The 14,011-nt window shown below is 33.6% G+C and overlaps 1 protein-coding gene and 1 long non-coding RNA gene across 5 annotated transcripts; both read left to right on the forward strand.

Annotated features, from left to right (window-relative positions):
* The first annotated feature begins 1,149 nt into the window (after positions 1-1,149).
* On the forward strand, positions 1,150-3,742 carry LOC113728501 (protein neprosin-like). The gene is made up of 7 exons (XM_027252902.2): positions 1,150-1,290; positions 1,564-1,650; positions 1,780-2,019; positions 2,380-2,544; positions 2,656-2,709; positions 2,856-3,002; positions 3,250-3,742. The coding sequence occupies exons 1-7, from the start codon at positions 1,192-1,194 to the stop codon at positions 3,625-3,627; spliced, it is 1,170 nt and encodes a 389-aa protein (XP_027108703.2). The 5' UTR covers positions 1,150-1,191; the 3' UTR covers positions 3,628-3,742.
* Positions 3,743-5,996: 2,254 nt separating this feature from the next.
* LOC140036931 (uncharacterized) lies at positions 5,997-10,199 on the forward strand. Of its 4 annotated transcripts, none has more exons than XR_011840565.1 (5): positions 5,997-6,619; positions 6,938-8,862; positions 8,954-9,028; positions 9,403-9,518; positions 10,004-10,199. It is a non-coding gene; the product is annotated as an uncharacterized lncRNA (long non-coding RNA). The 4 variants fall into 4 exon arrangements; XR_011840567.1 differs by having other exon boundaries at positions 6,938-7,315; positions 8,742-9,028; XR_011840566.1 differs by having other exon boundaries at positions 6,900-9,028.
* The last annotated feature ends 3,812 nt before the right edge of the window (positions 10,200-14,011 follow it).

Below are 14,011 nucleotides of genomic sequence, written 5' to 3' on the forward strand. Positions count from 1 at the left end.
ATAAGAAAAAGTAACATTACAAAAGTACTTTAAGAAGAGAGATGAATTTTTAATTCCATAAATATCCCTTATGCATGTATATAAGTTGTATTAGTAAAAGAATGAAAATAATTAAAAGTTAAAAACAATCAATAAACACATTTCACTACTCAAAAAGTTCACATTTAATAAATTAGACAACACAAATAAACAAACAAAACTATATTAATGATCACAAAATTCAACAAAACAAACTATATTAATAATCCTTTCTTTTCCCTCCTCTCTCCTTTATTTTCATGAAATTACTTTACAATTGTCATAGCTTTAAGAGCTTCAAAGAAAATTGAAATGAGGGAAAAGAAATGCAAATTTCAAAATTTTTTCTGTTCAAAATCATAAAAATCATAGCAAACATCATATTAAAAGAGATAACTAGTCTATTTTGTTGAATCTTGTAATCATTAGTATAGTTTTGTTGCTTATTTGTATTGTTTAACTTATTAAATGTGAACTTTTTGAGTGATTAAAGGTGTATTAATGGTTTCTAACTTTTAATTCTTTTTATTTTTCTACTAATGCTACTTGTACATATTTATAAGGGGTATTTATGAAATAAAAGTTTCATCTGTCGCCTTAAAATACTTTTTTAATATTACTTTTTCTAATTAGACAGATTTTGCTATTAAAACCTTATCCTTAAGAGAGGTTTGTGCAATTTTACAAACTTCAAGAAAGGCTAGTGAAATTGTCAAAAACTTCAGGGGAGGTTTATGAAATTATCCCCTAAAACTTTAAAAGCAAAATGGTCATATATTAAGTAAACATTTAGAACTAATACCTCTTTCAATGCTTGGATGCAAGATTATGTCAAGAAACTTTGTGAGATAATATTAAATCACTTTTTGTGATTTAATATATGTTGGAAAAAAAAAAGTGGTAGCAAAATGTATGCCGAACTTATCCTGTTGGGATGCACTTATAACTGACACTTCAGCAACTAATAAAAGAAGGATGTTTCTCACTAATTAATGTTTTGCACAAATGTACAAACAGTTAGTTCAAGATAAGGCAGTACATAAATACAAATACAATGTATACAAGTTTCGAATAAGTGGAGAGCTTATAAATACATCTTGTCCCGGGCACTTACAATGACACGCTACAACCTCTGGATCAATTAGGCATTCGCCCTTTAGTACCAAGAAGATCATGAAGGGAAAGTCTTTATTGATTTTGTCGTTCATTTTCAGTCTATATGATGCCTCAGGATTGAACTTGGCAAGCAAGGTCCCCCTCAAATCCATCAAGGTAATCAATGTGCTTGTATATGCAGTGCTTGATCCTGCCTCGCTCCTTGTTCATCATGATGTTTTCTCTGCATGCACGTCTTTTCTTTTTTTTTTTTTGGGGGGGGGGGGGGGGGTTGTTGTAAACATGTATAGTTTCTCGGTAATGCAACCTACTAATATTTTTTGCTCTTTTTCTTGTCCGTATAAATTAAAAAGTAAGTTCTGTATCAACCTCTAGCTTGAGGCAAGGCACTTATTCAACCCATTGATGCATGGTTATTGTAAATGGCAGAGCCCAGATGGTGATACAATTGATTGTGTCGATATCTATCATCAACCGGCATTTGATCATCCTTTGCTCAAGAATCATACCATATTCGTGAGTCTTTCTTATTCCAACTGATAGCAAAAGAATGTGAAGTTTTTCTCAGAGTAGCACTTAGATATTCAGTTATGTGTATAATTATATTATGGATGAAAATAGGTTCCTATATTTTGGATGTTGCAGATGAGGCCTTCTTATATCCCAATACTAGATGGTGAGAGCAAGATGTTCAATTTCACTACCGATAGTCAGGAGGATTCAGAACAAGTTACTCAGCCATGGCAGTTGAATGGGGAGTGCCCTGATGGAACTATTCCTATCATAAGAACCAAGAAACAAAATTTCCTGAGAGCAAGCTCTATCAAAAGTATTCCTCATCAATTCTCAGCTCATACACAAATTACCAACGGAGTAAATCATGAGGTATCAATGCACAGTTACAGAATTCTTGCTAGACCTTGCATCAAATGTTCGAAAATTCCAGCAAGAATGCGAAAATTTTGTTGCACAGGGCCTGATCACTTCTAAAAGAATGGTGTATGACACTCATGTCTATATGTAAAAAATTTCCCACACAATTGGACAGAATTATTTGTTATGACAAGTTCACAATTTCAAATAGACCTAGATAACATTAAGTGTGTGAACAATTTACGATCGAGAGTCCTCAAAATGTGTTAACATGACGACAGTAATTGCTGACAATTGACTTCATTTGACATCTACTACTTTTCTTTCAGCCCATTTTATTGTTTTCCTTTGTTTCCGTTTGCAATGATTTAGCATGCGGTTGCATATGTTCGAAATGATATTTTTTATGGAGCAACGGCAACTATAAACGCATGGAAACCCCAAGTTCAGAGCCGTGATGAACATAGCTTGGCTGGGATTTGGATTACAGGAGGCTTCTATGGTTTACCAGCCAACGGCATTCAAGCTGGTTGGATGGTATTTCTTTTAACTAATACAGCTGTCACTTTGATGTAAATAACAAAAACAAACGAAGGTATTTGTATCATATTTTTTGTTTATCTATATTAATGTTAACATCTGTAACAGGTCTCCCCAGGTATATTTGGAGATAGCAACGCAAGACTTTTTACTTACTGGACTGTAAGTCACTAGATGCCATTGCCATCCAATTGATATCTTAATTTGCCGGATCAACCTTTCAGTGTACAAAACATATAGTTAAACTTGCATATGTTTCAACATAAATTGGTAATGGAGGTGTTTATTGAAGTTAGAAATTATTGCAGAGAGACAGTTATAATTCTTCAGGATGCTACAACTTGCATTGCTCTGGCTTTGTCCAAGTTTCCAAAAGATTAGCTTTGGGAGCAGCAATCCATCCCACCTCAACCTACCATGGTTCTCAGTATATTATCACCATATCGATGTGGAAGGTAATCATTAGGAAATCGATCAAGAATATTATAGCATAGATTAATGGTCAATACTCAAGAGTTAATAGTTTGTGATCTTAGCATGAACGAGTATGTTTCCTGCAGGCCTCCTCTTCATTCCAAAAAGAACAACTAGTTTTTTTTTTTTTTTTTTTTTTTTTTTGCACATGCTATAAAATATCAGTTAAACTTGTATCTTTTATTATTGGATTTCCAAAACTTAATAGAGTTGGTGTAATTTCATTAGGACCAAAAAACAGATGCATGGTGGCTTGCATTCGGGAAATATACTCATATTGGTTACTGGCCTGCTTCTTTATTCACGACCCTTGCTGCAACAGCCACGGGGATCCAATGGGGTGGAGAAGTGATAAGCAGGAGCAAAATGGGGCAACACACAACAACTCAAATGGGCAGTGGCCATTTTGCTGAAGAAGGGTTTCGAGGGGCAAGTTACTTCAGGGATCTTCGTGTGCTCGATAACAACAACGTTGTAAACCCTCCTGATGAGCTTGGGAACGCTGCTGATAGCCAGAATTGCTATAATATTAAAGTTGGACATTCGAAGACTTGGGGAGATTTCTTCTACTATGGAGGACCAGGGAAAAATCCTAAATGTCCATGACCAGGTGTATTTCAAGATTCTCCACACAAGGCTGGAGACGAAATTAAGAAGTTGGAAAAAAGATGTGATTATGTACTTTTATGCTCAATACAATAAATATATATATATATATAAATGTTTTAATGTGGCATAGGACAAAGCCAAGAACTTGCAATAAGTGTGGTCAAATTTGAAATTTAATGCAGTACAGTCTCTATAAGTAAGTACTATAATATCACCTACACATTATTATTATTATTATTGTCCTATACAATTACTCATCTTTTGGAAACATTGTAAAAAAAGATTCATTCCTAACACTTAATTTCGTTGAAGAGATTTGATACAAAGGAAAAAAGAAGCAAAATGGAAAAAAAAAATATCACAAATGTGAACCTTATATCATTAAACCAACTAAGTCTCAAAAAATATATTATTAACTTAATTATTAATTAGTTACATGTAAAAATCCTAAACTCTAACCATTAACTACATAATTAAGTGACGATCCATACAAATACAATTAAATATAAAAATATGATGTCAGACTATGCAATAAAGCATCAAGGATTTCAAAATTAATACTCAATTAATGAATAAGACTGGATCACATCTGGATCCTCTTGAGAATTAAGAGTGGTTTTCCTTCTTTCTCCTATAAGACGTTCTATAATCTATCATGGAGTTTTACAATACCTTTTGAATACCATATATATGAGCTGATACCAAAATTGCCGACCAAGCTAGTCATGAGGTATCAAATTTTGGAAAATTCGTGCCTAGAATGTAACATAAATTTCCCACACAATTACCAAATTGTTTGGTTGTCATATATTTTCAATTCCAAAACGACCAAAATCGTTGTTAGATGTGAGCAACCTACAAGAGTCCAAATCTGATAACAAGACAGTAATTACGTACTTACTGAGAATTTTGAGTTTGTTCTTTCTTGCTATTTACCTTCCTAATTAATGTCTACTTTTTAACTTCCAAAAAGTATTAGTAGTATCTTATACCTATGATCAAATATCGTTAGTAAAACCTTAATATTGAGAACCCTTTTTCTATAATTGGATTTGATAACTTCTAGAGTGGGTATTATTTTGTTAGGACCGAAAAAACAAATGCATGGTGGCTGCGATATGGAGAAGACAATGATATTGGTCACTGGCCAGCTCCTTTGTCTACGAACCTTTTGTTAAAAGTGCTTCAGTACTCGAATGGGGTGCAGAAGCGATAAACTTCAACAAAAACGGAAAACACACACAACAACTCAGATGGGCAGTGGCCATTTTGCCGAAGAAGGGTGGTAGACAAGGGCAGGTTTCTTCAAGGGTCTTCGTGTAGTCTAGAAAATAAACAGTATTATAAGGTCACACTACAAGAAATTTGGTCATTAGTGACAACATTTCTCAGTGATGAAAAAAAGTCGTCACAGAATGGGGTCCTTTAACCACAATACGACAAGTTGTCACAATTGAGTCAAGGAAGCCAACACATCAGTGACGACCTTGCATTGTTGTCACAATTCGATTCCCGCCAAGAGTCACAGAGAGAGCGGGAACTACAATAGTGACAACTTTCTAAAAGTCGTCAGTATTAATAGCACTTTCTTTGATAACTTTGCTCTTGTTATCACTGATAACATTATATAGCCGTTAGTGACAACCTAGTCTTATCACTGTTTGATTTAAAATATTTATTGCTTTTTGCAACTATTATTCCTAATTTTTTGTAATCATTATGTGTTCTCTAATGATTTTTAACTGTTGTATACTTATGAGCCTCCTTATTAGTTTAATTTTCTTGTATATGTAATAACTTCATTAGAATAAAAAATAATTAAAAAATAAAAAATTCATTAGTGTAAATAAACTTGTGACTACTTAACTTAGAATGATTATTAGTTAATTTGATATGAATATAAATAAGAGTTTTCAAATTGAACCGGTTATCGAAGTGGATAAATCCTAAACTCCTTAGTTAATTAACTAATACACTTTATGTATTAGTTGAATTGTGCATTTTTTTTCTTATTTGAAGATAATGGATTAATAGTAAAGTTTTATAAATAGTAGTTATAATTGATATAAAGTTTTAGCACCTATAAGAACTAGTTAAATTTTATTAAAATACTTTTCCATTTATATGAATTTAAAAAATTTTGCCACTCATACTAGAATTTTTAATCATACTAAAATTTTTAAAATTGTGACACAAAAATAATGAATAAAAATGAAATCTATATTTCAAATACAATTATAAAAGACAAAATTGCACCAATTTTTCTTGTATAAAAAGGGGGGAATTATGATGTCCAAATCTAGTTAAAATTCAAGACAAAAACAAAGTGGCACAATTTTAAAATTCAAGGCAAAAAAAGAGGCGCAAATTTGTCCAAGTCTCTTGTACTATGTAGATGCAAAACAATAACTTTTCTAAGTGTTGAACTCTCTCTCAGACTCTCACAAATCACCTCACTTTTACTTAGCCCGTCAGCCCACACTCACCTCTACATCCACGGCTCCACCTCCACTTCCACTTCCATTTTCACCTCCACCTCCACCTCTACCACACTCTCGATCTCTTCGACAATTGAAGACCAGTGAAGTACCGTGGCTCTTGGGCATTGAAGACCAAGTAATTCTCCAAGTCTCTGCGGGCCGATGTTGAGTCAGATCTTAGTGGCTTAGTGAAAAAACGAGACCTGCAGCGCCCGGCATCTTCCTCCGATAGGAGAATGAGTCTAAAGGATGACTCTTCCCGAGTGATCGCCGGCAGGAGACTTTGTTGAGCCCTGATCAGTACACGCTTTTATTTAAGTCAATGTCCTGGGAACAGAAGACCTGTGAATGTCACTGAACGGAAAGTCTTAGGGCAGTAATCAGGGACTCAACAAACCCAAGAACCAAACCAGCTAAGCTAAGGCCTAAGGCCAGTTGCCTTCCCTGGACTGATTGGCTCCGGTCAAAAGACGATTTTGTTGAATGAGATTCGGACTCTTTATCCAAAGGTTAGTTCTTTCCCTCTCTTCTTTGTCTCTAAGATAGTTTGCAAATATTTTGGCCCTATGCTTGTTTTTTTTTATTTTCTGAAAATTTCTACCTGCATTCTTGTTGAACCTGCATTGAGGGTGTAATTTTATGGTTATTTATATGATTAAACTTTTCATCCCCTGAAATTTTATTGCCCTAAATCTTAACTTAGGGAAAAAATTAGGGAAAAATTTTTGCCTAGTTATCGTGAATCCCCTAGATTAATTGTATCCTCTACTTTTTGGCCCACTTGGGAAGGACTTGCTGCTTCTCAACGATTTTTTGTACAAAATCAGCTACGGCTGGACTTGGTAGGGGGAGAATGAGTGAAACTGATTCAGAAGCCTTCCAAGCAGCAGTCTTTTCAAGGATTGGTGATCTGGTCAAATTAGACAGGTAATTTTGTGCAAACTCTGATGGTAATTTCTCAGTTACACTCTCACCCAGAGAGCCTTTTTCTTTATTTGAATACACTTGTTGAAGTTCACACAACTGGAAATCTCAAATTTTCTTGCTTAAGAAAATATGGTAGTTTACATTTTTCGAGTGGAAGGATGGCAAAGCATTAGTCAGATAGAATTAAGACGTTCCTTGAAGAATTGAATGATTTCCCAAAATTGCTCCGCAGTAAGCCAATTCAGCTGATAGATGAAGTGACAGAACACTATCTTGAGGTGAGTATATCTTCAACTGTGGATGAAGTTCTTGAAAGGAGGAATGTATTATTAATCATGCGCGTGGCAAGCTGCTGTCATATATGCTCAATGGACTTGTATGTTTATTGTTGTCCCAGTGAACAAGCAAGCTCTGGTTTATCATGTTAACAACTTATAATTTATTTTTCTCCCTTTAAAAGTTTATGGCTTAGTTAATCTTGTGTATCTATGGTTTAGTTAGAGTTTTCACTATGTCATTTTGTCAAGCTATAGAGTAGAGAACTGTTTACGCCTCTGTCAGGAATATGGAATTGTAGATGCAGCTTCCTTCTTGCTGGAAAGGGTTGGTGATGTTGGAAGTGCTCTTATGCTCATTCTTTCTGGCCTCAATGAAAAATTTATTGTGCTTGAAGCTTCTATTATCAGTTTAGTTTTTCAGTTATTATTCTAAAAGCTAGAACAATTAAAAGGGCTGAGTTAGGCAGTTGGTATGGTTTTTAGTTAGGTTGTGGGCTGAAATGAAACCAGACCATGACTCCGTTTGTTGAATGGTCTGGGGTAATATTGGTACAGGTCATAAGTAACACAACCATACATAGAGGCATGCACCTGTTTCTATATCAACTCCTTAACTCTCTCTCTCTCTCTCTCTCTCTCTCACACACACACACACACAGACACACACAGACACTAGAGTATATTGTCCATCACAGTCTTTTCGGAGTTTCTGTAGCATATTTTGTATTTACTGGGAAGGGGCAGCTTTATATATTCATGGTCCTCATATCAGAAATGACTACCCCAGAAATCAACATGAGATGGCATCTTGATATTTCTGGATTGAAGAGGTCCAATGCCTACCTAATTAACGGTCTCTTTATTTTTTTTGGTTGGCTGATGGCAAGGATTTTGTTGTTTGTTTACATGTTTCACCATGTTTACATTCATTATAGTCAGGTCATCCAGATGCATTCAGTTGGTTATTTTCTAGTATTTGTTGTGCCTTGCGCTCTTTCTATCATGAATTTGATGTGGTTTGGTAAAATTATTAAGGGGCTCATAAAAATGTTAGCAAAGAAGCAGTGAGGAACAGTAATGCTCTGATTTCTTCTATTACCACAGTCAAATTTTTCCCTTGCGTTCCTACTTGTACAAACCTATAGGAGAATGCCCACAGAAAATAGGGAAAGATTAGTTCAACTTTTGTATGTGATCTGTGCAATTCAACTTTGGTTACTTAAGTACGGTGAAGTAGTTTATACATATGTTATGCCATTGTGGATGGGTAATTCCTGTGCTTTTTGGTTCAAATTATCATCTATGTTCTTACCTTAATTATCTTTTATTTCTCCATGCAATTCAGTTTTGGTTACTTAAGTATGGCAAAGTAGTTTATACTTAGGAGTAGTTTGTGATTTGAAGTGTAATTTGAAATGGTTTTCAGAGTATTCTACCTTAGGGCATAAAATAAGATATGGTGAAGAGGACAGGGTGCTTGTTTTTCTTTCTTGAAAAATAAATGTACCTGATAAATCAATAGCCTATCTGATGCCACTGGCTATGAGGTAATTTTTTTTCTCAACAAACATATTATTTTTCATAGTTATGTTCAGCTTATTATTTACTTGAATTGATGACGAGTATTTACTTTGTTAGATCTGAAGCAATACTGAATTCTTGAAGCTAGGAGGGAGTGTTAAAGATAGAGTGGCAATAAAGATTATCGAATAGGTGACTTAATTGTTTTCTTTAATTTGCTGCTTTTAAAGTTCTCTTATTTGACTTTGAAAGTTTTGAACTTTGGATCTTTCATTATAGAAATTTGTGCTCTCTAAGCTTAGCATATGTTGTTCTGAAATATATAAGTGATTTGAGTTTTTGTACAATATGATGGTGTTATTGAGGTAATGTGTTTGAGCACAAGCTAGGATAGTGATGAGTTCTGACCTTGGATGGTAGCTATTAAGTCTTGCAATTTACAATATTTACTGCTTTAACAAGCATTTACATGGCAATGCCAATGCTTTTCAGTAGCTTTTAGTTGTTTTTGTGATTGGAGTAATTTGGGTATATGGATTTTGATAATGTTAATATTGTTTATGCAGTACCACTCCATGTATTCATCCTCTAGTGGTTTGGAGAAATGAGTTGTAAAGATTGAGCAACCCATAGACATCTTTCTCACGATACCCATTGCATCAGTTTCTCTTATATAAATGAGGTACACATTGCCTCAGTTTCTCCTATATGAATGGATAGCTCGACACCTTGTATCGTGATTGATATTACTTTGGTTATCATACTTGACACGTTGTATCCTCTGCTATTCATTACTTTGGATTGTTTTGGTTTAGTTCAGTTTAGTTTATTTGAATGTTTAGCTAAGCAAGCGAATCAAAGTTGCTTTTCCTTTAGTGTTGTGCTTGTAGTCTTATCAATTGGTTATATTGTTCATAGCAGTACTTATAGCAGTGCTTGTTGCATTATCAACTTGTTATATTATTCCTTTGAAGCTGAAGTTTAATAGCAGTACTTATTTCTTGAGCTGATTTTGTGCAATAGTTTGGCGCTGATTTTGAATGTACAGCTTTAATTATTGAGGTTCTTATTGGATTGCATATTTTAGCTAAACAACCTAAGTATTGTTACTTCTCTTTCAGTGTTTTAATTCTCCCCTTATCTACTTGTTTTACTACTTTGTTACAGATAAATGCTATTTAAACAAAATTTTGGGAGCTATCTATAGCAATGACTGAAGGACGTTGAAGACAAAGTCAATTTCTCACGCAAGGGCCCGCTTGGATGTTCTTTGGTTTCTTAAAATTAATTCCTTTTGTAAACGTACCTTATGAATATGTGATATTTGGGCACAATGTTACTTTTATAGACCTTTGTTGGGTAATGTGCACTTCAATATGACATTTGAGTATTTAATATGCTATATTGGCATGTAGCCTAATGCAACAACTACTTTGATTATCGATTGTTTAGATTACTTCTTTCAATTTATTTTAGATAAATAATTTACCATGCTAAATTGTGAGTTTATTGAAATGGAGCTGACAATGTTAAAGATCACTAATGACAAAAAAGAGCTGTTGCATAACAAGAATAAAAAACTCTTTGTGACAACAAAGCTTGTCACTAACTCCAAACTTCAATTGTGACAACAAATATTGTCAATACGTAGATCATATAAGTGACAACTTCTGACACTTTTCAGTGACAACCTTGATCAATACATCTCTGACAACATGCTAAGTCGTCAATAAAATTCTTTCATATTGTTGTCACTAATGACAACCATTCACTGACGACTTTTTGTGTTGTCACTATATACTTTTACCGACGGAGATATAGTGACGACTCTGTGACAACTCAAAAGTCGTCAATAAAAGTCATTAGTGACAACATTTCTATGTCTTGTGATGACATATTGTTGTCACTGATGACCAAATTTCTTGTAGTGTCACCTGCAGAGTTTGGGAAGGTTGTTGAAAAGCGAAATTGCTATAATATGAAACTTGGAAATTCGAAATCTTGGGGAGATTACTTCTTCTATGGAGGACCTGGCAAAAATCCCAAACGTCCATAACCAGTTAGTATAATTCAAGATTCTCCATATAAGGGTGGAGAAAAAAAGAAGTGGGAAAAGATGTAATTGTGCATTTGGATTTCTAGTAAAAATTAAATTAAATTAATGGTTTTTTTTTTTTGTGGCATTGGGCTTAGATTGATTTTTCCTTTGATGAGATTTTGGTTCTCTTGGCCATGCATTTGACAGCATGGTATTATGAGAGTAAAAAAGGAGAGCATATCCCAAAAAGAAAAAAAGGAAAACCATAGCACATAATAATTATACTAATTTGTAAGTAATAATTGCAATGAGATAGTAGAAAATAAACACATTAAACAATACCAATATTTAAATCCATAATTACAGTGTATGGTAGTTAAATACATTCGATACAAATTGTACTACTAGATCATTGAATTGCAATGCATGTGTGCACTAAGAGAAAACAAAATCTTTTAGAGCATTGCTATATCAAGCGAAACATCAACATGAAATGGATTAACTTTATCCATGAAAGAGAGGAAAAATAGAGAGTAATAATAAATTAGAACATCTTCCTTTTTATCTTTGTCACTTAATTCGCTAATCCTATTTTATATCTTTTTCCAATCTTTTAAATATCTATTTTTAATGATGTCTCCGTTTAATAAATAATGAGACTAAGGCTAGTCCAAAAGTGCCTCGCTTAGCAAGCCGCAGACCCAAGCTCGACCCTGCAGCAGCCCAATCAACTACCATGTTGGACTGTTCCGATTGACTAGGCTGGGCTACGATGGCAATTGGAACAACGACGTTGTATTTGGGTACAAAAATACTATATTGTTAATTAAATAATTTGAAATTTTGATTTGATGGTTTTTTTTTTCGATATGATAGCTTTCAACATTATGGGGAGGGGGAGGACCTGAAGAGGTCTTGGGATAATTCGGAGAGAACTGAACTACCACCGGATGAGATGGATGGTATAAAATATAGTATTATAATATAATAATATAAAATATAGTATTATAATACAAACGGGTGGTATAGAATATAGTATTATAATATGATATTATAATATAATATAAATACAGTATTATAAAATACAGATTTAGCTTTTAAAGAGTTTCTTATACAGTATTATAATATGTTAAATTTAAATAATTCCTCTATTGTTGATTTGAGTTCCAAGTAAATTATCCAACTCATTGTTCTAATTTTTCAAAAATTAGTTGATGACTTCCCTACAAAAATATCCCATCTTTTTTACCTTGTACCAATTGTTAAACAGAATGAATTCAATTAAAATCCTACTAATAGTGGTGCTGATTTTTTCCTCCTTTCTTGCTAAAAAAATAATAACCAGATTATTACACAGGATAATGGAAATTTTTAAATGTAAATATGCAAGAAGAGGAAAACTATTAATGGATTGAATTGCTGATGGACAGAAATGTGGGGTACTATTCTTTTTTTTTTTTTTTTTTTTTTTGGGGTAGGGTGGGTCAGACGTCAATGCCAAACTGAAAAACTAGGCTGAATCGTTGATATCATCCTCTTAAAAGATGTATCTCATTTCTTTAAAAAGGAAAAAAGAGAAAAAAAAAATATATCATTTGGAATTGGATAATTTGTTGAACCCATCTTTTTCTTAGTCATTAATGTTCGGTGAGGCACAGTTTTCAACAAAAGAAACGTCTAGTTCTAGGATTAAATAATCTGCAATTTCTTTTTGTTTGCGTGACTACTAGGTAGGTGGTGCCAACAAATGCAGAAAAAGCTGGGACTAGGCATGCTGATGATGACAGCCATTTGATTGAAAGAAACTTTAATTTCTATTTTCTAAATATTTAGGGAAAATAAGGGGTTTAACTAGCGAGCATCCTCAGGGCACTTATTAACAAACATAATATTTACCAAACCTATCTTTTATATATATATATATATATATATATATATATATACGTACTAATAATTAGTACCATCCCTTATATTTATATATTTTCTCTATTTAATCTTATCTAGCTTTTCTTGTATTGATTTGATTTTTCTAATTAATCTTACACTTTCCAAAATATGACACTGGAAATGTATCACCTCGTTAGACAGACCCTTTATACTATTCTTCAATTTGTGGATAATGAGGGATAATCCTCAACACCTATAAGTAAGAGTTTTAAAACTTTTAGGTGGATTTCTTTTTCAAGAAAAATATATGATGTGATGGAAGTGAGATGGAAAAATGATTTAATTAAGTTTTGAAAAAATTAAAAAAAAAACCTTTCAAATAATAAGAATCCAAATGGACTTTGCATTGTGGGCGCCTGTGGTCCGCCACTTCTATATTCCAAGTTTAGGAGATTGGTTATTTCAGTATGAATTTCTGTACGTAATATTCACTAAGTCATAATTTACCAACTTTTAGTGCATGCATTTGGAACATATTTTGACGTAATTAATTGGACCTAGATTAGATAAAATGCATGGAACAAGATAAAATCTTTGTAGTGGATAAGCTTTGTTGCGTCACCTTTTGAATCTTCATGTCTCTAACTTTAGCAATTCCTTTTAAATTTGAAATCCCTAATAGAGGACCACAACTTTATCTTGGAAATCCTAGCATTTCAACATGGTGGCCAAAATCCTGCTAAGAGAGGAAGTCCCAAAGAATCTTCAATAATTGGACTATGTCCAATTCAACAGCACCCCTAGATCTGTACAACTCCTTTAAGATGCAAAAGAAGAAGAAGAAGAAGATTACAGTTGAAATATAGACTTTACTTTAGGGGAAAAAGTTTTTCCTTCCTCAAAACATCTAACTGGCAACTGTAATAATCCTCATAAATCATACCTAGCTTCTTTGTTCCCCGTTGCAGATAGTTGGATAGCAGCATTTGTCTTCTCAGAATAAAAAGTTGATTGCGACGCATCTACCATCCAAGAACTTGTTGTTCCCTAGTACTGCAATTTACTTTTGCATCCGAAAATTCGCCATGGCCGCAGGTAGCGGAGCAATTCTTTTGTTTCTTTCTTTTTTTCTTTTCAGCTCCATCGACAGAGTTGCAACATGGCATAATTCATGTTGATGGATTAGCATTCTCATCCCCGACTTACCTAGAACAACCCTACAAGCTTTCCTTCACATTTCAAGTTCGAAA

This window comes from Coffea arabica, chromosome 2e (assembly GCF_036785885.1).
Source record: "Coffea arabica cultivar ET-39 chromosome 2e, Coffea Arabica ET-39 HiFi, whole genome shotgun sequence".
Taxonomy (NCBI): domain Eukaryota; kingdom Viridiplantae; phylum Streptophyta; class Magnoliopsida; order Gentianales; family Rubiaceae; genus Coffea; species Coffea arabica.